Genomic DNA, 22051 nt, shown 5'->3' with positions numbered 1-22051 from the left:
GGTGGACAAGGTCTCCACATTACCCAACAATTCTCCCTCTTGGAGACTGGGACACTGACTGAATCATCTACTGGCTGCATCATCTACCGGTTGTACCGACCTTTTACATTTTCTTCAAACATGATATCCTCAACATCTACAACTCAAAGCCCTGGTCTTTATGTCAGAAGACCAGCTGAAGTTGAGCATAACTTCAACTTCTCACGAGTAACAACCTCAGCTGACATATCACCGTCAACTTAGCCTTGTACCACCAAGCTCTTTCCTGAGTTACTCTTGTATCTACTTATAACTCCCACTGCATGAGCAATATCCTGCCCCTGCTGAAAGTCCTTTTCAGCAAGTCGAGCATTGTACCTCTTACTGCCACCAAACACAGTCTTCACCCGGTACACCCACTTGTTGTGCAATGCCTTCTTAATTGGTGGAAGTTCTTAATTGATGGAAGTTCTGCCAGCTCCCAAGTCTGATTCTCTGGCAGGGAATCCGTCTCCTCCTTCTTGGTCAGCTCCCACTTGCTCGAATTCTCATCTTGCAAGATTTCTTCATAACTCTGTGGTTCTCCACCATTTGTATGTACAAGGTCCGATTTTCCTGCCTTTGACACTCTACCACTTTTCAATAAATTGACATTCTTCTGCTTTCCCATAATGCATCTCTGACTCATGTGTACTCGTTTGAGTAAACCTATAGTCATATATAGTGTGCTGGTTTTCTTACCCCAAGCCAGTACTAATGATTCTTTGGTAACCTTCCAGATGTTATCTGAGAACACTACCGAATGACCACCATTATTGAGCTGCCCAACAGAGATGAAGTTTTTCTTCAACTCAGGAACGTGTCTGACCATTTGTAAAGTCCATTTACTCTTGTTAGGGAGTGCAATATCAACGTTTCCCATCCCCACCACGTTCAGAGCTTTTCAATCAGCCAGATATACCTTCCCAAAATTATCTGCAACATAATTTCACATTAACTCTCAGCGAGAAGATGTATGGAAGGAAGCCCCTGAATCTAATATCCAGTCATCAACAGAACTGTGAACTGCCAGCAATAGCGCATCTTGTATTTCTTCAGATAAAACATTAGCGTCATCATTCTCCTTCTTCTTAGGATTCATGCAGTTTCTTTTTATGTGACCAGCCTTACAACAAATCCAGCAGGTTGCTTGCTGACCAGATTTAACTTTGATCTTCCTCTGTTTGAGTTCTGTCATGTGATCTCCCTATGGGATCAACATTCAACGCCGAACCTGAACACGATGCCTTTCCGGAATCCTTCCTGCGCATCTCCTCAAACAAAATCAAATCACGAATATCATCATATTTCAGCTTAAATCTACCTGCAGAACTACTAACTGTCATCCTCATGGCTTCACAGCTATTTGACAATGAAACCAACAATATCAGCACACGTATCTCGTCATCAAAATCAATTTAAACAGACGACGACTGATTTGTGATAGTGTTCAAATCATTTAGGTGTTGAGCAACAGACACACATTCCACCATCTTCAAGTTGAATAACTTTTTCATCAGATGCCATTGTTATTCGTCGATGGCTTTTCATACATACCTGATAAAGCCACCATGAGATCTGCAGTAGTCATCTCCTTGATGACGTTGTAGCCAACCGATCTCGACAGGGTTAATCGTATAACCCCCAGAGCCTGTTGATCCAACAAACTCCATTCCGCCTCATCCATCTTTTCCGGTCGTTTTTCCAGTAACGAAAGATGAAGTTTCTTCCCATAGACGTAGTCTTTTATCTGCATTCTCCAATAAGCAAAATCCGTGTAATTGAACTTCTCAATCTCTGATGTCATCACTTCGTCTCCGCCCATTGTTCTTTCTTAGATTCGAACTCAAGCTCTGATACCAGTTGTGTCTGATACCAGTTGTCCAGTTGTGAAAAATGACGGCAATAAAGCGAAAAATGAAACGAGTAAAATTACACGCAGAAAAAAATACCAGAGCAACACAGATTTACGTGGTTCGACAAATTTGCCTACGTCCACGGAGCTGCAGAAGATTTTATTTATTCGAGGAATTACACCGTCAAGCGTCTTGACGTTTACTAGAAAATCTCTATTTTCTTTTGTCTTTCTCTCTCTCTCTTCCTCTCTTTCTCTTAGCTCTCAAGAGGACTTGACTTGACATCTTCTTTAAGCCAAAAGATACTATTTATAGAAACTAGGCGAGCGGTAGGTGGGAGGTAGGCGAGCGGTAGGTGGGATGTGGTTGGTGAGTGTTAGGTGGGAAGGTAGGTGAACGGTAGATGAAATTCTTAATTAGGAGACTAATTAAATTATGGTGGACCAAGTCTCCACATTACCCAACAAGTTGGGATTTTTGTACATAACACATAATTCTTCGTGCATTCAAATATGTAATATCTAAAGTTTCACATTTACACCAATCACACGAACCTTGTATATTTACATATACAACATCAAAGCTTGAGCATTTACTGGTTTTGGAAAGGGTTTAAATGTTTGTTGGGCTCAGATTTGTGCCGATTTTGTGGTCTGTGAATGCTGTTTTCTGGGGCCGCAGTTTTGGAGACTTTTGAGACTGTTTTTGTGGCTTGTTTGGGCTGCAGTTTTGAAGACTTTGGGACTGTTTTTGTGGGTTGTAGTTTTGGAGACTTTTGGGACTGTTTTTTGTGGCTTGTTTGAGCTGCAGTTTTGGAGACTTTTGAGGTTTTATTTGGTGATGTTTGGGCTATGGCCTTATTTGGTGATGCTTGGGCTGCATTTGCTGACTTCAATGACGTTGACCATTTGGACCTTCTTAACACATTTCTTTTGGGTTGTTACATTGACAATTTAAAGGAGGATTATCTGTTATTCAAGGTTTTGAGTCTCTAACTATTTGGGAATGGTTACATGCTTTTGTCGGCTCATTAGGGCATTGTTTGAAAGGAGTTTAAGCATTCTTAGGCTGGGCCACCTATCGTTTTCTATCATTGTTTCATTGACTTAAGGTGGGTCGGTCTCCTTTTTTGTTTATTTTGTTTTGTTTTTTTTCTTTGCTTGATTTAATTGCACGTTTGGGGCCGCGTTTTTTGTGCGTCGCGGCCCCAAACCGCGAAGCTGAGTTTGAAGTTACTGTTTGGATATGGCGTTTGCGGCCGCCGGCTGCTAAAATAGGCAGAACGCGGGCCGCGGGATCAACCCCGCGGCCCCGCATTGTCGAGTGGTTTTTCCTCTTTTGCCCCGACACTCCCCGGTTTCGAAATCGAGCCTTGCCACCCCAGCGATCGAACCTTGAACTTTGCCATGACAGACTGGTTTGTTGGTCCAATCATGGATAAGATCATCAACGCTTGCTCTGATTACCTGCAAGATCAATATAGATGGCAGAGGGGCATGAAGGAGAAGCTAGAAAGGCTACGAGAAAACCACCCTAAGGTCCAAGTTGTCGTCTCTGCTTCCACCCAAGCACTGATCAGAGATCGAAATCCAGCACTCAACAGCTGGATATGACAGCTACGAGATGCCATAGATGAGGCAGATGATGTTCTTGATGACTTTGCGTACGTGAAGCTTGAAGAAGAGCTTACCAGAAACAAGAAGCAGCAAAAGGTGCGCTCCACCATGAGCTCTTTAAAGAAAATTGGCAAACGTGCTCTCAAGATGGATCTCAATTTGAAGAGACTGGAGAAGGTTGTGAAGAAACTTGATAATGTTTAAGCTGAGGTCAGCACTTTCCTTCATCTCATTGAAAACGCAAAGCAGGAGCTTTGTGCATAAAAAGATATTGCAGAATAGTTCATCCTTTTTTATGTTCTCCTAAATTAAGAGATTCTATTTCAGTATGTGGGAAATATATAAAGTGAATCTTTTGTGATTTCTGGAACAGGTTTTAGGTAATCTTTGGTAATCGAAGCTTGCTTTGCCTTTCAATGAATTAATATTGGTATGTATTAACAAGCAGTATGTAATATTCTTCACCAAGTTTTTGTTCTTTTTACAATCATCCACAACATGAATGTTTGTTATTAGTACTTCAAGTTGTGTTTTGTCTGCTTGCAAGTATAATGCAGACCCGACGGTGTGGGAAAAATGAGTTAGAAGCTTTAATATGCTTTCAAATGTCATTTTATGTTAGCTTGAAATTGTTGAAAATATGTTCGAGGCAGTGAATTGTGTGTTATGTATGTAAATGCACATTTTATTGGCTTATTTAAAATGAAGTAATCATCATTCACATGAAGACAAACGGATTATTATACATTTTAGAGAATTAAACAAGTTTAAGAGAATGTTAATTTTATTCTCACTTATTTTCATTCTGAATTATATTTATCTTGAATTTCTGCTTCAAAATTATTAAATAAATTCATCATTATTTTGAATTTATGCCTCATAATTATTAAATAAACTTGTGACAGTTCTGTTATAAGTAAATTTTCTAAACAGGGGCAAACGATCAATTTTCCAGAAAGAGCTGCTTCATGCAGCTGTAACAAATAGACAGTCAGCTTTCCCGCGACAGCTTCCCCACAACAGCTCTGCAGCAGCTTCTTGGGGCAGCGCAGCTGTAGCTGAAAAACTGAGAAGCTTCAGCCGCCCCAAACATAGCTTAAGTGTTTGTGTTTAACATAAGTGCAAATGTATAGTTGTGGCTATATATGAACCATCAAACAAGACTATAAGTTGAATGGTTTCAGGGTTTAGAGCAGTGATGATAAATGCATCTACGATTAAAGCAGAATATTGCATCTTATGACATCGGGACCTAACCTAAGGACCTGCTGAGAATGTAGGATGACAATATTACTCACCGATACTGAATTAACGATGACCCTTGCTTTCTTAGGTTGCAGATAATTCTAGCCCAATAGTGTAATCGACTTGTGAATATCGTATTTCCTCAAAATACGTAATTATAACAACAAAACAAATACATATCTTACTACATAAATACTTTTGATTGTTAATTAACAAAAATAATCTATATGCATGACAAACCATAAACTTTAGATGATACAATTTTAATATCCACTTGTCGGCTTCCTGTATTGGGTTAAAGATTGCCCTCCCATGATTGTTTTGTTTGAAATTTTTAATTGAATGTCGGGCTTTATATACGTGGATGACCGATAGTTGTCTACGGAGTCCTTCGGGAATGACAAATCTGAGTCTACCCTGAACCTGAATTCTTATGGTCCGCTTTGAACTTTCATAGGTCGCATGTTCTTTTACTTGTCACTTATTCTTTTACTTACCACTTGATTCTTTCACTTCCATTTACATTCATGTTCGTCGTGCTAGTTAAATTCTTAGTGATATTTGTTTATTTTTGTATGTGATACTGACAACTTTTAGCAGCAGTAGACACGTTAGGTACGCAGGTTTATTTTATGTTTATTTCATTTTATCGCCTTTACTGCACCTTCTACTGTTTTTTCTTTACTGTTCTTTATATTGCTTTCTTTACTGCGCTTTTACTGTTCTTCTGTTCTTGCATTTACTTACGAAACTTGCAGGATCCCCTAAGGTAGAGAACAATAGGATACCTGGTTGGGAAGTACCCTACGACAAGTCCTCAAACCCAACAACTGTATATACACATAAAACCTTAAACTCATGATCGAAACGTTATGGAGCTCGGAGCAACCTTTTCAAGAAGCAGAACGAGGGAGCAAGCGGACGGAGGACGACGATTAAGACCCAACAAGAAGCAGATCAACTCCAGTAGGACAAAGTGTGAAACAGATCTACATCAACTAAATGGATCTACATCAACTAAACCCTTAGTCTAAACAACAACAAACCTATAGGACTTCGAGGTAGTTCGTCTAGTGCGACATAAATTCTCACATTATCTTTAGGCTTTTGCATAACTCTGTTGTGTAATATAAGTCCTAACACTCTTTTTAGGATTCCGAGGTCATTGTTTGGTACGATGTAAATCCTTCTATCTTTCAGGTTATTTGCATAATTAGATATTATACTAGTGTAAGTCCTAAATAATAATTGACATGATTAAACATTAAATAAACATCACTTAAAAAATATAAAACCAAACAATATAATAGTTGGGAGGTCATCGAGGTTCTCCTCGGAGCCGTGTCATCTCCTACTTTTCAGTCCATTGGATTCCTGAAAATAACTGCTCCTATGTGAGTCATTTCCACTTCACTTTCATATGTCCTACCTTGAAAACCAAATTTCGAATCCTTAAAGACAAAACCACTGATCTTAATTGAGAGTTTTCTTAAGCGATTTTGATCACTTAAGATGTTATTAATTATAGAGGCTTGACTCTATAGGAAACTTAGAACCCTGGTGAAATAAACCATCTATAATTCTTATATTAGGTAGGGGAACTTGTTGGTCATACATAAAAGAATTCGCAAACTAAATGTATGTCACAAAACTCTTTAGTTTAAATGATTAAGTTTACTGATAAGCAATATGTTTACCCCTCGAGATAGTATATTACTTGTGGTATCGCGCTCAACCATCTAAACTATCAGATATGTAAGATCCATTCGGTCTCATTTATTTCAAAATTAAAATACTATTTTTCAAAAATCAAAATTACATACATTTATATTAAATTAGATTTAAATCATTTTTTCAAATTTCTGATTCAACAAGGAATACAATAAACCGAACCGAAGGGTTTTGTATTTTTTATCCTATCCATTTGAATCATATTTAAGGAAGTAGATGTTCTAGATGCAAAGTTTAAGGCTATTAAATTGGAACATCTTCTCAAGTTTGCATGATTTTCCATTGACCAAGAACATTTTATTAAAGGCTTCGAGAATTTGAAGATTTTTTGAGTTTATTAATCATTTGCATTTTCTCTAGCATAATTTGTGGACAACTTGTAGTGTGGTGACATGGCTTAACTGTATATTTTATCTTCATTCTATTTTTGTTTCGTGCATCTCTTATAGACTTTGATTAGATTGGAGTCAATCGATTTAAGAGTTTATGATTCTTCACAAGGTAAACTTATAGGTTTAGACTCGCTCAATCTAAAATAAATTAAGTAGTTTTGATTAAGTTTAAACTTAGATCGCTCAATTTCTTTAAGGTACTTTAGTCTTAAAAGAGTTAAAACTATAATGCAATTTTGCACTTGTTTTGGAAGTTGGTGACATAAAGGCTTTGTTCTTGTATCATCAAAATGATTTATGCTTATAAGCTTTCTTCGGATTACTTTTATTGTCGAAAGGCTTTTTGATGGAATAAATTTTATTGTTCTAAAGGTTTTTTTTTATAGTTTAGGAGCATTATGGCCAAAAACTTTTCCCCGTCGAATTGAATTTTGTGGTCCGGAGGCAAAGCTCTGTCATTATGGGCACTGCTTAAAATTGTTCAATCTGAGGCCTGCTTCAGCATAATTTTGAAGAAAAATTCTTTGAAGGTGTATGTCTCAATCAACTCGGGTGAGGCATACGCCTCACATTGGCTGAGGTGCTTGTGTCATGAGCCTCACATTGCTTGAGGTGCGCCTTAAGGCATGCTTCACCTCAATTCTGTTGAGGTGTGCCCCTCTCATGCTTGGGTTTTCTTCCCATATATTAGACGGTTCGTATTCAAACCGAAGCTACACTCTCATGCGCAAGAGTTGTCCTCTTCCTAGTGTCGTCGTCTGCTGCTTCTGCATCTGGCGCTGCCACCTTTGCTTGTTGCTTCTGCTACAATAGTCATATGGTGTTGCACTAATTGTATCTATTGTTGTTGTTGTTGCTGCCGCCGCCATCTTCGCCAGCTACACTTGCGGTCGCCGTCGTTGTTTATTGCTCCGACTTTTGATTATTTATTATGTTCTTATTTAGATTTATGGATGTTATTATATTGATTGGACAACATAAATGAAAGAAGTTTACTTCGCTAAACTCATCTTATATTTTACTTTGATTTTTTTTTATTTCATGTTTTATGTTTGTTTGATTACTTAATAAGTTGATGTTTATATTATATTTTTATTTTGTACAGGTTGTTACATTATATTTTGCGGCTTACAATTTATTATTTCATATAAACACAATTTAAATGAAAATATGACACTTAATAGGACGCAATGGAGAAAAAAGATCCATGTCGCCGATCCCACTTAGTGGGATAAAGACTTGTTGTTGTTGTCGTCGTATGTAACATAATTTGTCTATGTTGTAATGTTAATATCTTTCTTAAATAGTTGTTTGTGTATGTGTGTTTGTGTGTCTGCAGGTGTGTCGTATGTACGTCCATCCATCCGTCCATGCGTGCATGTGTGCGTGCGTGCGTGAGCTTTTCCTTGCATGTCATCCAATTCTTCTGCCTTTCAAATCCTGTCTCACCCATGGAATAGTCTTCTTTTGCCCATGAGAACTTCACTCTCTTCACTATGAGTGAAAACACTAAATATATCATCAATACCCAACTTAATAATGACATCCCATGTGGAATCTGAAGTGCTCAAATTATTCAAGACATAGTTTTGATGGGTTCCTAAATTGCTTGGCTACCTGCCTTGTAAAATGAAAACTAAAACGGGAGAAAGTCCTCCCCCAACTTTTTCTAAATCACCTAGATGCAGATAAATCAAAGCATAACAGTTTTAATGCATTCTTCCATTTCAACACATATTCTCCCCTACATTTTGAACCTTGCCTCTTGCTTCAAAATTTGCTTACACTGAACATTATCTGCAATCTAGACCTTGTTCGTGTTTTGTCTAATTAAAGAATGAGTTCTTTCACTTATCTGTGAAGATTCAAACAATGTCTCAATACAAGTTGGAACGTCTCTAGTCAACAACATCACTATTGCAGGCTCTCACATTGACAATAAATACATCATTCTCTATATTCTTAGCAGCCTTCCTAAAAATTAAGCTATCAAAACTGCAATTCGTACCAAGCTCCCTCCAATAAGCCTTGACAATCTCTTCTCCCAACTCGGCAGTAAGGAAATCAGCCTTGACATTGTTAAAGAATAGCCTACAACGGGTCCGGTTGCTCTCACCACCTATTGTGTACGAAGCTCTAACCGTTTTGTTCATGGAAGAGGGAGAGAGGCTCCCGGGACTATCATAGACCCAAAAATCCTTTATTTTAGCAAAATAGTGGTGGCGGATAGTAGTTGGAACATCTCATTTACTAAAATTGGAACAAACTACAGCACTTCTCTTAAGTGTTTAAACCTCAATTATATTTCACCCTCTTCCCCATCATCATCTAAAGCTTTCATTGGTTCACAAAAGAACTCATCCCCTAACTAGTAACTTCACTTTGGAACTGCTTCTCATTTCACTTCTAATCTAGAACATCTATAACATTTTTATTAGGGCTTCGTTCAATTTCTCGTGAGCAACGGCACATCTCTTCCCATCTCCAACACCGGATAGGGCATACTCCCCACACCAACTATTAGCTCCTCTTAACACTTATCTTTCAAGTTCCCAATCTCTCTCATAATCTCCTTTGTATCCATAATCTCAATCCTACTACATTGTTCTGTCTCTTTTGATGATTCCTGCTATGGCATCAAGGATTTGAATACTAATAATATCATCTCCTAAGGCCGCTCCTTCATTGACCATCCATTTTAAATCTGAGACCACACAAAACTTTGTTAATTTTAAAATAATGGTGGAAAAATCATTCAATACTCACATAAAAAATTATGCTCAGATGAGAGTGGAAAATATCTCAACCACATTTTGCAAACCTCTCTTGATCCCATGACATGGTCCAGCAATCAAGCTGTCCTTGTACCCATGAACAAAATGACCTCATTGAGCTTAAACACCTTCATTTTATTGGAACCATCCTCACCTTACTCCATGAAGCACATCTACCATATAATCCATGGATTGAGGCTCTTCTTGTAGTTGCCTATCTCATCAATCACATGCCCTTTGCAACCACAAACCTTAATTATCCTTATCAACTTCTATATTAGTAAGCACATCTTTTTTATATATTTGGTTGCCCCTGCTTTCCTTGGCTTCAAAGACAATCTGCTTATAAGCTAGTATTACGCTTCACTTGCCGTACCATTCTTAGTTATTTCACCCATAAAAGCTACAAATGCCTTCGCCCTCTGGGAAGATATTAGTTTCTCCTCGTGTCATTTTTTGATGAAATCGCCTTTTCCCAATATCAACTACACCTTTCAATCACCACACTACCCAATCATTCACCTCCTCTCCTCTTGCTCTTATACTCTCCATCAGCTTCTCCTCATACCACCTCCCCTCCTCGACAAACTTATTACACCATAAGCTTGAACCTTTTTCTTCCTTACCCTTCATCCTCAGCCACCTCTCTTCCCTTATGCCCCACTAATTATTCTACCATATTTAACACCCTCGTCTCCATTACAATACCCTCCTCCACCCACCAGGAATCATTCTACGCGTACAATGAAATTATAGAGGCTCCCTCTAGACACACCAAATTCTTCTTCATACTTAAAAGCTTTCTGAAAGATTTGGGAATTAAGCAGGATTATTTCCATTGACAGGGAAAAGAGTTTTATATACATATTACAAAACTCATAAAATAGGAAAGCCATAAATTGGAAATGCATGGAATAGGAAATACATAAAAAAGGCAACTCAAGAAAAGGAAATAAGTAAAAGCTACTCATAGAAACATAAATTAATTCTAATAATTCCAATACTCACACTCAAGTTGAAGCATAGATGTTAATCATGTTCAACTTATATTTGAAGTCGTCAAACAAAGTCCGAGGAAAATTTTTTGTGAGGATATCTGTTATTTGACCGCTGGATGGAACAAATAGAACATAAATCTTCCCATAATCGAGTTTCTCCTTGATGAATTGACGGTCAATCTCTACATGCTTGGTGCGATCATTCTGGATTGGATTATGATCCTTACTAATGACTACTTTATTGTCACAGAGCAACTGTAGAGGAACGGAGACCGACATAAGTAACTCGCGGAGCGTGATGCACAACTAAAGAGCTTCACATATTCTCAAGGAAATAGAACGAAACTCGGCTTCAACACAGTTACGGGCAACCACCGCCTGTTTTTTGCTTCTCCAAGTGACAATATTTCCGCACACTAAGGTGCAATTACCCAATGTCATGTACGAACCTGTCCCAATCAACTTCATTATAAATAATAATAGAGCAAGAGGTGTGGTGAGAGAACAATAAACTTGAGCCCGGTGTGCCTTTTAAATAGTCGAAAATCCTGTGGACAACAATAAGATAGTGCTCATAGTGATCATTCATAGTGGTCTCACAATACCAATAACGTGACAAATGTTGAGGCGTGTATGGGCAAGGTAAATGAGTGTACCCACTAGTCGTTGGTAGTGTGTCTTGTTCATCGGAACTGTATTAAGAGCATCTGCCAATTTCTGATTGGGATCCATCAGAATAGCAACCAGTTTGCAAAAGAGAAGATTGGTCTTAGTTAATAGGTCGACATATTTGACATATTTGTGCTGGGAAAGTTAAATGGCCCGAGAGGACCGAGCAACTTCCATGTTTGAGAAATATGGCGAGACCCCAAGTCCATTTCAAAAGAGGCTGCAATGATGCCTTTAAGAGACTCCAAGGCTTGCAGATGATTTTGTGTGTTCACAATATTGTCTACATAGATGATGAGAATGACAGTATGGCCACTGGAGAAATGTCAAAGGAAAAGAGTATGATCGGATTGGGCCTGCAAGAACCCATGACGCACTACCACCTACGTGAACTTGTCAAACCAGACCCAGGGGGATTGCTTTTGTACGTAGAGGGGCTTTCGCAGTCGACACACTTGTCCACTGAAAAAAGTAGAGTCAAAGTTTGAAAGGAGAGACATATACACCTTCTCTGTGAGATCTTCGTTAAGGAAAGCATTTTTAACATCTAGTTGGATTAAAGATCAATTTTGATTCATGGCAGGGGATAACAAAATCCGAATGGTGTTCAGTTTAGCAACCGGAGCAAATGTTTCCTCATAGTCAGCTCCATAGGTTTGTGAGTAGTCTTTGGTGACTAACTGCGCATTGTTGCATTCAATGGATCCATCAAAGTTAAATTTGGTGGTGAAAATTCATCGGCAACCTACCCATTGCTTTCTTTCCCTGATGTAGATCAATAACCTCCCACCCATCATTTCGCTTAAGGGCATTCATCTTATCTTTTACTGCAGCCTCAATATTGGATGGAAGACGATGATTCATCAAGGAAGTGTCAAATGCTTTGTAGGCTGACGATAAGCTATGAAATGAGACTTAGGGCCCGTTTGGGACAGCTTATAAATGCGGGCGGCGTTTGAAAACGCCGCCTCACCATTTGGAAAACACGTTTAGGCAGCTTATCCGAAAACGCAATTGTGTTTTTACACTAAGCACAAGCTGCGGGTCGAACCCCGTGGGCCACCCGTGGGCCGTGTTTCAGGATAAGCTGCTTATCTGGATAAGCATAAGCTGCCTACTTTGTCATGGAATAAAGAGAGTATGTCTGGTTGTGTACCTCAATTGTAGAATTCTCCTCATTTGGAGCTCAAGTAATTCCTGTAGGTTGAGGGAGTGTAGTTCTAGGGATGTCGGCTGGAGCGGATTCCAAGATCTGTAACGAGACTGTGTGCTTAAGAGTAGGAGCATTGGACGAGTCTCAACCAAGGGTCTGATGGACCGAGTATAGACACAGAGAGTGGATGGTGGAGATGTTGGTCTGGTTGGTGGCGGATCCAGTGGGACTGAGTTTTCCTTGGAAATAGTGGCTGAAGGAGTAGGTGGACTATCCAAGGGAGTCAGAAAAGGAATAGTGTCCAAAAAAGTAGGGAATACTTTCAAAGAATGAGACATCAACAATCGCATAGAGTCTATTTGTGATAGGATCTAGGCACGATAGCCCTTTTGAGTGGCAGAATATCCAATGAAGATACATTTGCTTGAACGGAAATCATGTTTTTTATGAGTTGGGGCAATGTTTCAAACAAAGGCTATGCACTCAAATATTTTGGGGTGTAAAATGGAGAAGAAAAGATTGATAGGAAAACACAACCTCAAGATATCTAACGGGGTCCAGAAGTTGTGAATTTTTGTAGGGACTCTATTGATGAGATGGAAGTGGCGGTAAGGATGACCTCATTTCAAAATTGTTTCGAGACAATATATTGAAACATAATGACACGAGCAACTTCAAGAAGGTGTCAATTTTTTCGCTCGACTGCCCAATTTTGTTGAGTATCCGAAAAAGAGCTATGATGGACGATGTCCTTACTTACCAAAAATTCTCCCAATATGGAGTTAAAAAAATTCACTATTGTTGTTGGTCCGAAGGACTTGAATTAAAGTTTTGAATTTCGTCAAATTAAGGAGTAAAAATTTTTTAAGATGACTGCAGTTTCAGATTTATCTTTTGGGATATAAACCTAAGTCATCCGAGTGTGCTCATTAGTCAAAATAAGGAACTACCATTTATTGGTGTAGCTCGAAGTTCGAGAGGATCCCTATAAGTTACTATGAATAAGTGAAAAATGAGCCGAAGGAGTGTAAGAGTGGAGAGGATATGGTGCGCGGTGATGTTTAGCTCGCCGACAAATTTTACATTTGAAACTTGATAATTTTTTATTAGTAAACATCAAAGGACACAATTGTTTTAAATATTAAAATTTGAAATGACCCAAACGACAATGTAAAATCATAATAAGGCATTTAGTGGACTGGAAAAAAACTGCAACTACTGGATGGCGTGTCTTAATCATCAATGTCTTTCTCTTTGAAGAAGTAGAGTTTGGCTACCTGCTTAACAGTTCCAATCGTCCTTCCTGAACGACGAATCCTGAAAGACAAATATCAGGAGAAAATTGAGCAATGCAATCAAAGTCATATGCCAACTTACTGTCTGATAAGATGTTACACTTCAACAAAGATATGTGTAACATTAATTTCAAAGTCAACCTGGCTATTAGAACAGTTGACTCTTTATCGGCAATGAAATTATAGGAGTCGTTTGCAATTTTAATAGTATCTCTCCCGGAACACGAAGAATATGTTGATAAGACTTGAGACTATCCGGTCATGTGGTCCTTGGCACCTAAATCAATAATCTACAGATTAGTAGAAGCAAAATCAATGAGTGCCATAGGAATATTACCTTGACGGACATGAGAGCTAGATAGGCCGAAAGAGAACTGACTAGACTCAAGCAGTTTAATTAAATGCTCCATCTGACTCTTAATGGAGTATGGTGATTCTTGGATGTTCTGAGTGGGAGTCAGCCGCATTGTCGTGGATTCAGAGGCCGTAGCTAGACCCTTAGCCACAGAGGATTTGGTCGAAAATTTATTTGTTGGTTTTCTATGGAGCTTCCAACACTTGTCACAAATATGGTAATGTTTGTGATAGAAATCACGTGTGTTTGGGCGTGGCATGGTATTGGGGTACTATTGGAGACCAACACTAGAAGTTCAGCTGAAGGAGTGGAGGTGTCGTGCATAACAAGTCTTCGGCTTTCTTCCTAGAGAATTTCGGTGAATGTTGCCCTAGTTGAAGGGGATCACGACCAAGTATGCGATCCCATACTTCATTGAGATCCTTGTTCAGGCCGACTAGAATTTGAAGCACCCAATCCTTCTGCAAATTTTTCTATAACAGGGAAAGATTAGTATGAGAGTCTCAAGTGTAGTCATAATAGAGATCACATTCCATCCACAAGGCAACCGTGTCGTTGTAGTAACGGGTCATTGTCTTCAATCTCTATTTCGCCTCGCGGATCTTCCTCGAAACTTCGTACAGCTGACCAAAATTACCTACATTCGAGTATGTGTCACAAATGACAGTCCAGTGTGCACTCATTGAAGGAAGAAACATATACAAGCAGCCAATCGAGGTCTCCATGAAATTTATCAACCATGACAAAACCATGAAATTCTCTACTTCCTATGGTGTATATGTTGGGTCCGTCTTCGGGGGTTCACGAATCGTACCTGTGAGGTGGCCAAATTTATGTCGGTCTTTGATGAATAAGGAAATAGCTTGAGACCATTGAAGAAAATTAGAGTCGTTGAGTTTGTGGGTTGTAATCGGGACATTCATGTGATTTTTCCGTCCTCCGGTGTGCGGAGAGATTGAAATAGGTGTCGATCCTTCGGTGGATTCAAGGGCCTTGTCAAAAGGAGGCTTGATGTTGGAGGAATCCGCCATGACTCTAACGGAGCCAAATGTTAGGTTTGGATGCCGAGACATCAACTGAGATGGACCCTTATGCAGCTGACCAGAAAAAAACTTGCGGGACAGAGGGAGCTATGGCTGGCCGGAGTCCTGGCTGGCAGGGGAATCTGGCCAGCTGGAAGAATACTGTAGGGAACCGGCGGCAGTTCTGGCCGGCAGGAGGATCCGTCTGATCGGTTGGTAGGATTCTGCAGGGAAACAGTGGTTAGCGACAGACAGGGGGCTGAATGACTACAAATTTGGGAGGAACAACGGTAGATCTGGGAGGAACAACGACAGATCTGGGAGGAAGCATGACAGGGGAGGCTAAACAACGACAGATTTGGGAGAATCCGCAGCAAATCTGGCCTGCAGGAGAGTTTGGTTTGCTGGCCAGCTGGTTGGAATCCGCTGAGAAACAGGGGCTGGCGGCAGAAGAAATGCTGCAGGAAGTTCTAACTGCTAGGGTATGATCCTTGGCTCTGATAGCAAGAAAGATTTGGGAATTGAGCTGGATTATTTCCATTGATAGGGAAAAGAGGTTTATATACATATTACAAGACTCATAAATTAGGAAAGCCATAAATTGGAAATAGATGGAATAGGAAGTACATAAAAAAAGGCAACTCAAGGAAAGGAACTAAGTAAAAGCTAATAACGAAAACATAATCAATTCTATAATTTCAATACTTTCATTAGACTCCATGCTACTCTGAAGCAATTCCCACCTACTAGCACCAAGCAATGTCCCCAGAGTTCAATTCCCTTTAACCATAAGATACATGGATGCTTATTGCCCCACCGCCTCACCATTCTTGGTTGTCTGTGGACATTTAAAATTAAGCTTCACTGAGATAGTTCAAAATCTTGGCAGAAAAACTCGACTTGTGGCTCAAGGACTTGAACAAGAGCTTGAAATAAACTATGCTAAAATGTTTAACTCTATTGATAAAATGTCCTCCAACCGAATTTTCCTCACTTTTGCTCTACTCGCAACTGTGATGTCTTAAAATTGGTTCTCTAATGCATTTCTCGAACTTCATTTAAATGAGACTGTTTATATGGGACAATCTCCAGGTTTCTCCTGTCCATAATTTCCACATCATATTTATTTTACCACAACGTTATTTGTGGCCTAAAGCTGGCTCCTTGCAAATGAATTGACCTTTTTTGGGCATCTTCTATTGCAGGGCTTTTAAATTAATTCAGACAATTTTCCCTTCTCACCCATCACCACAACAATATTTGCATGCACCTACTCATATTTGTCAATGGACCTACTTCTAAGCTCTAACTAGCAATGACAAACACCTCGATTGAATTCTGCGCAACAAATTTAACATGAAGATCCCCAATCTCTTTTATTTTCCGACATCCAGACAAATAATACACCCTTAGGCTGCTTTCTTAGCCAAGGCAAATATGCAAACCAGTTAAATCGCTACCCTCTAAAGCTTCATTCAACGATGACAGCAACTTAGCCTTAGTAGATCCGATTGTGTTTCTCCATCTTCCCAGCTCACTTAAACACTAGGCCTATCTTCTGCTTCACTGTAAAACTTCTCCACTAGTATATGCACAACTTTCTCAACTCTCACAGCTACTAAAATGACTCATTCAACAAGGTAAAACTTGTTCTACAATTTTAATTGGACTCTGATTAGGCCAATGTCACTTAGGATCGAAAATCAACAACTGATTACTGCCCTTACTTCGGTAACCTGCCATAGCTTGATCCTCTACTAAAGCTAATTATCAAGCTCATTCTGCTGCAGCAAATGTCTTTTGGCTCAGGTCTTCTACATGATTTTGGATCACTCACTCAACCTAGTGCCAATATCTCAACCAACAACTCAATCTTTCATTCTCACAAAAACACCGAGATTGAATACTAATTTATTCATGAAAACACACTTTCCAATGAAATCAAGTACAACACATGAACTCTCAAGATTGAACAGCTGACATATTCACAAAACTCTCTACTCTTCTAATTGGTTTTAAAATCTACGAGATAAATGGACAATTTACTCCATATTTGTCAATTTGAGGGCTGTAATAATTGCTGTAACAAACTTTGCAAATGACATGTACATGAGCTGCCACTACTCATGCCAGCAGATCAAACGGTCACCAGCAAACAACCCATACAATCCCAGCCATTCAAGCAAAACGAATCATTTCTATTAGTCTTCTAACAACTTTACATAGCTTATATGTACCTCTTACTACTGTAACTTTGTGCAATGAAAAAGAAATACAAGTTCTCGAACATTATTTTCCTAATTTTTCATCATCTTCTCCTCTATTCTTAACTAATCTTTTACTTATGACCCTCTTCCATTATCTCGGATTTAGTTAACTTGGCATTGGTTGATAGCTGGTTGACTCTAGTTCAAGTAACAGGAATTGCTCCTTTCTTTGACAACAGAAGTCCTACATTTAGAAATGATTGTTGCCTTGATTACTTTGTTTCATTTTTTGTGTTCTCATTTATTTATTTTATCATTATTATCATTGATCCATATTGGGACAAATATGATTATATAGACATATTAACCATGATTTTTGTGACGTGCTTACTTATGTGACACATAAGGCCTCACACATTTCTAGATTGGCAAACCAAACTAGAAGCTTATTTTTATTACTCACATAACTACATAAAATTTATTTTATTAAGTTTAACTTTAACTGCTCTGACCTATTTGCATTTTTTTTTTTCCATTTCTATTTACAGGCAGGTATGCGTGGAGATGGTTTGGGCGTAGTTTCATGGTGGCAAGATTAAAGTTAGTGTTGGCCAAATTGAATACATTGAGCAAATACCATGAAAAATCTGTATACGTATGACTTTTCTCACTTAGGCTATATAATGTTTTCCTTCGAGTTGATTAAATCAACCTTTTCTATGACTATCATTAATGTCCATTTCTAGTAGAACTTTTCAAATTTTTTGAGCATTCTAGATAATTGAGAATATATCAGCAAAATTATTTTAGGGGCATTTACATACATACCACATAATTTTAATATTTACATATTACCATCTAAACATTCATATTTGCATACATAACCCTCAAATCTTTTATATCAAATAAAAAATATCACTATCATTAACTTTTAAAAAATGAGATATATATTTTCATGCATAGACTTTTAATACCAAGGTGTTATAAATATAAATATCAAATTTTAGGCTTTGGATATGTAAATGCATAAGATTCGTGTGGTATGTAAATTTCCTATTATCTTAAAGGTGTTGTGTAGTATGTTAGTGATAACGGAGTTAACCGAAACTACAATGAAAATACAAATATTATTGCTGAAATTTGAGTAGGTTACAACTACAACTCTTCAAAACAAGAAAAAAGATAACAAATATAAAAGGACAGCTGAGGGCGAAGGGAAAGGTGGTGAAGGGCAGCTGGACTGCAGGTCGGGGTTGGATGGGGAGGTTGCTGTTAAGGCAGGAGGGTGGAAGTGGGGGATTGTCAGCAGTCAGGAGGCAGAGGTGAAAGCTTGTGGCTGTTCAAACAGCCAGAAAAAATGCAATCCACGGCCTGCATGTGGACAAGGAAGAGACGGGCTGTGAGGACGGCAGGTGATGGCTGTCCAAACTACCAGAAAAATGTAATCCATAATCAGGCTTCCTCCTGGCAGCAGGTGCGAAAGGAAGAGACAGGCAGGCGGAGGGGAACCAGTGGGTGGGAGGAGTGCTGGGAGGTGGACGATAGAGAACAGAGAAGAGAGGGAATGTGAGGTTGCCGTCAGGGGAGCTGGGGCTGTGGTTAGCAGCACAGCTGGGTGGTGGGAGGATGACTAGCGGCCAACATGGAGGTCGGCAGGAATTTGGGAGGGCGACAGCAGGTATCTGGGCTGCTGGAGGGTGGCAGCAGCTATGTAGGACTGCATGGAGAGGGGCGGTGTGTATGGATGAAAATGGAAAGATAACTATTCTCGCGGGAGCGAGTTATAGTTGGAGCACCCCTTGAACCCTTGGAGAAGATTACCATCTTAGACGAGTTACAACTGATGCACTTTCTCGCCTTCGGATGCAGCCCTAGAAGGGAAAACACCCGCCGATGACAGGTTGGACATAATTTTGAAAAACAGAAAGATAAAAAACTAAACCTTAGGACAACAACTCACATATTTACAATGTATATATAGGCCGGAAAATAGAAGAGGGGGAAATAATTCTCGCCCAGTGACAAGAGTGAGGAGGGGGCTGGTCAAGCCTCCTGCTGTACCGAGAGCTTCTCTTGTTGAGCCGTTTGGGGCCAGTTCAGCTAGGGCTGTAAACGAGCCTAGGCCCGGCTCATATTTAGCTCGTTACGAAATACTATTGTTCATGTTCGGCTCGTTTATATATCAAACGCAAAAAAATTTGTTTGTATTTAGCTTATTTTCTTAGCGAGTCGAACAAGCGTTGTTTGTGAACAATGATGCGCTTTGATAGCCCTAGTCATGCAACTGTAGAATGTGAAGGGTAGAGGCGAGATTTAAATTAATAATATTAAAATGGAATTTAATCGTTTGTTCATTTTTATTAAAATATTCATTTAAATAGAATTTAATATTGTTTGTTCTATTTTTAAAATTAATAATTTAATTGATTATAAATCTTTGTAGCCTTGTAGTCAATTTAATTATTTCAAGCCAAAGTGAGATGAACACGAACGGACAAATCTTTGTTCGTGTTTGGCTTGATTATATATCGAGTGCAAAAAAATTATTTGTGTTCGGCTTGTTTGCTTAGCGAACAAATCAAATACGAACTACTTAACAAGTCGAACACGAGCTATTTGCGACCAACGAACCATTTTGACAACCCTAAATTCAGCCCCCAAGCCCCCGCATTAGTCTTATGTGGTTGGGGGAGCTTCGACTTCATTCTTCGAAGCTTCTGACTTATTGTAACACGGAGTTAAGTCTGTCGCGTTGAAGGTAGCAGAGATATTGTAGTCCCCTAGTAGGTTGATGATGTTGGTGTTGTCATTCCACAACATGTCTTAATAGAATAATTATGCATATCTCTCGGAACGTCATGAGCAAGAGTTGTATGTAGATGTAGGATTTTGCAGTTTAACTCTTGAGTTCTTAAGTATGAAACCTCATTCCACTCCTTGTACTCGGTGGAGTGTAGCTGGTAAACAATATGTGAGGAGAAATCAACTCTAGGATGAAATTTGTGACAGACTGCACCACTCTCACTAGAACCACTTAGGCATCTTCTTCACTGATAGGGCCTGGATTCTAATTCTTTCTTAGTTGAAGGTTCAAAGACAAATTTCAAGGCTGTGGTTCATTCATCATTTTCGGACATCTCATGGTGGGTACAATACCGAACTGAATCTAATATCTGAATAATTCCATATAAACTTTCCGACATGGCACAAAATGGCCCCATTTCTGATATGTTGAACCTATCTCAGTAGGGACAACTTAGGAATGATTCTATAGATCCAAATGGTCTGAATTTTTCTTATATGGGTTTGTCTTGCCACTGATGTCAATTCCTCGAACTCAAGGCTGCCTTAGATACTCACCGCGAAGTTGGTTGGAGTCTCTCCCACGGGCTTAGCCGGAACTATGTGCATCTCTTCCTTCTCAACTAGAAGCTAGTCTCCCTCTTTTGTGTCCTCACCGTCTTCAATATTTACTGTGTCATTATTCAATTTTTCAAGAATGTGCTGCTCAGTGAAATAAATCACTCCTATGGTTGTGCAGTCTGATTCAATATGCCCAATTTTGTGGAACTTGCAACACTTCCTGGTTGTGACAGATGTAGGGATGTGGATTGGTTCCACATGTTTTCCACTCTGAATCAGTTTTTTTCTGATGGGGTCGTCTTGGGTGTTCTTCTCATAGGCTTAATTATGCCTGTTAGATGGGCTGGTTGCTCGACCAATGTGGTCTCTCCACTTCTAAGGTTAAGGTCTGAACAATCTGTCTGTAGTAAGCTGGTACGAGTTGGCACTATATCTCTCGCTTCATCTTGAGATTCCCTTGCTCTCCATATGTAGTATCTTCTCTCGGCCTCCTATGGTACTAGATTCCAAAGCGTTGTTGTCTTTCTTCATCATCATTGAAATGCTTCATATGGAAGTGGTTGAAATTTTCGTCTCTTTCACCCCTTCTACTTTTGTTGTCAACATCGAGGGTAAATCCCTATTGGGTTTCATCTTTAATGTTCACAGGCCTCCGCTAATGTCGACGGATCTCTCACTCTATTTTTTCCTAGGTTGGCTCAGGCATGTACCTCCATAATGGCATGGCTAGGGTTAGAGTTGGGAGGTAAAAGGGTGAAAAAATTGATTTAGGGTTTTGATTTTGAAAATCAACAAGGGTAATTAGGTTTAGGTCAAAGTTTGGCTATGATTTGCAATGGGAAAGAAAGTTTTTGGTGGATGTGGCTTAGGTAAGGGCAGATGCTAGAAATTCTTAGGATAGGACTAGGGTTAGGCTAACTTTGATACGGAGTTAACCCAAACCACAATAAAAATACAAGTATTACTGCAGAAACTCAAATAGTTTACCAAGATGACCTTCAAAACAAGAAATAAAAACAACAAATATAGAGGGATACCCTAGGGCGAAGGTGAAGGTGCTGAAGGGAGGTTGGACAGTAGGTCGGAGTTTGATGGGGAGCGAGTTACAGCCGGAGCATCATTCGAATTCTTGGAGAAGATCACCACCTTGGACGAGTTACAGCCGGAGCACCTTCTTGCCTTTGGATACAACTATAAAAGGGAAAACACTTACCGACGGCAAGCTGGATCGAATCTTGAAAATCAGAAAGACAAATAACTAAACCCTAGGGCAAGAACACATATAAAAAGAGGAAAGAGGGGGCAGGTCCAGCTCCTGCTGGGCCGAGAGCTTCTCCTGCTGACCAGCTCAGCCCCC

The 22051-nt window shown here is 39.3% G+C and overlaps 1 protein-coding gene across 3 annotated transcripts in view; it reads left to right on the top strand.

Annotated features, from left to right (window-relative positions):
• The window catches only part of LOC110018271 (DNA-directed RNA polymerase III subunit RPC8), a 53617-nt gene that overhangs the window by 29946 nt on the left and 1620 nt on the right, over nt 1-22051 (top strand). For 2 of the 3 annotated variants that reach the window (XR_002293345.1, XR_002293344.1), the window contains exon 8: nt 17880-17986. Coding sequence is in view for 1 of the 3 variants with exons in the window: in XM_020715542.1 (XP_020571201.1) it covers nt 17880-17930 (51 nt within the window). In the remaining 2 variants the exon portion in view is untranslated. Of the gene's footprint in view, nt 1-17879; nt 18093-22051 lie in introns of those variants that run through there. The other variant, XM_020715542.1, reaches the window with a different exon arrangement.

This window comes from Phalaenopsis equestris, unplaced genomic scaffold (assembly GCF_001263595.1).
Source record: "Phalaenopsis equestris unplaced genomic scaffold, ASM126359v1 Scaffold000006, whole genome shotgun sequence".
NCBI lineage: Eukaryota > Viridiplantae > Streptophyta > Magnoliopsida > Asparagales > Orchidaceae > Phalaenopsis > Phalaenopsis equestris.
Note: the sequence above shows the minus strand (reverse complement) of the source record. Positions and strands in the feature narration are given on the sequence as shown.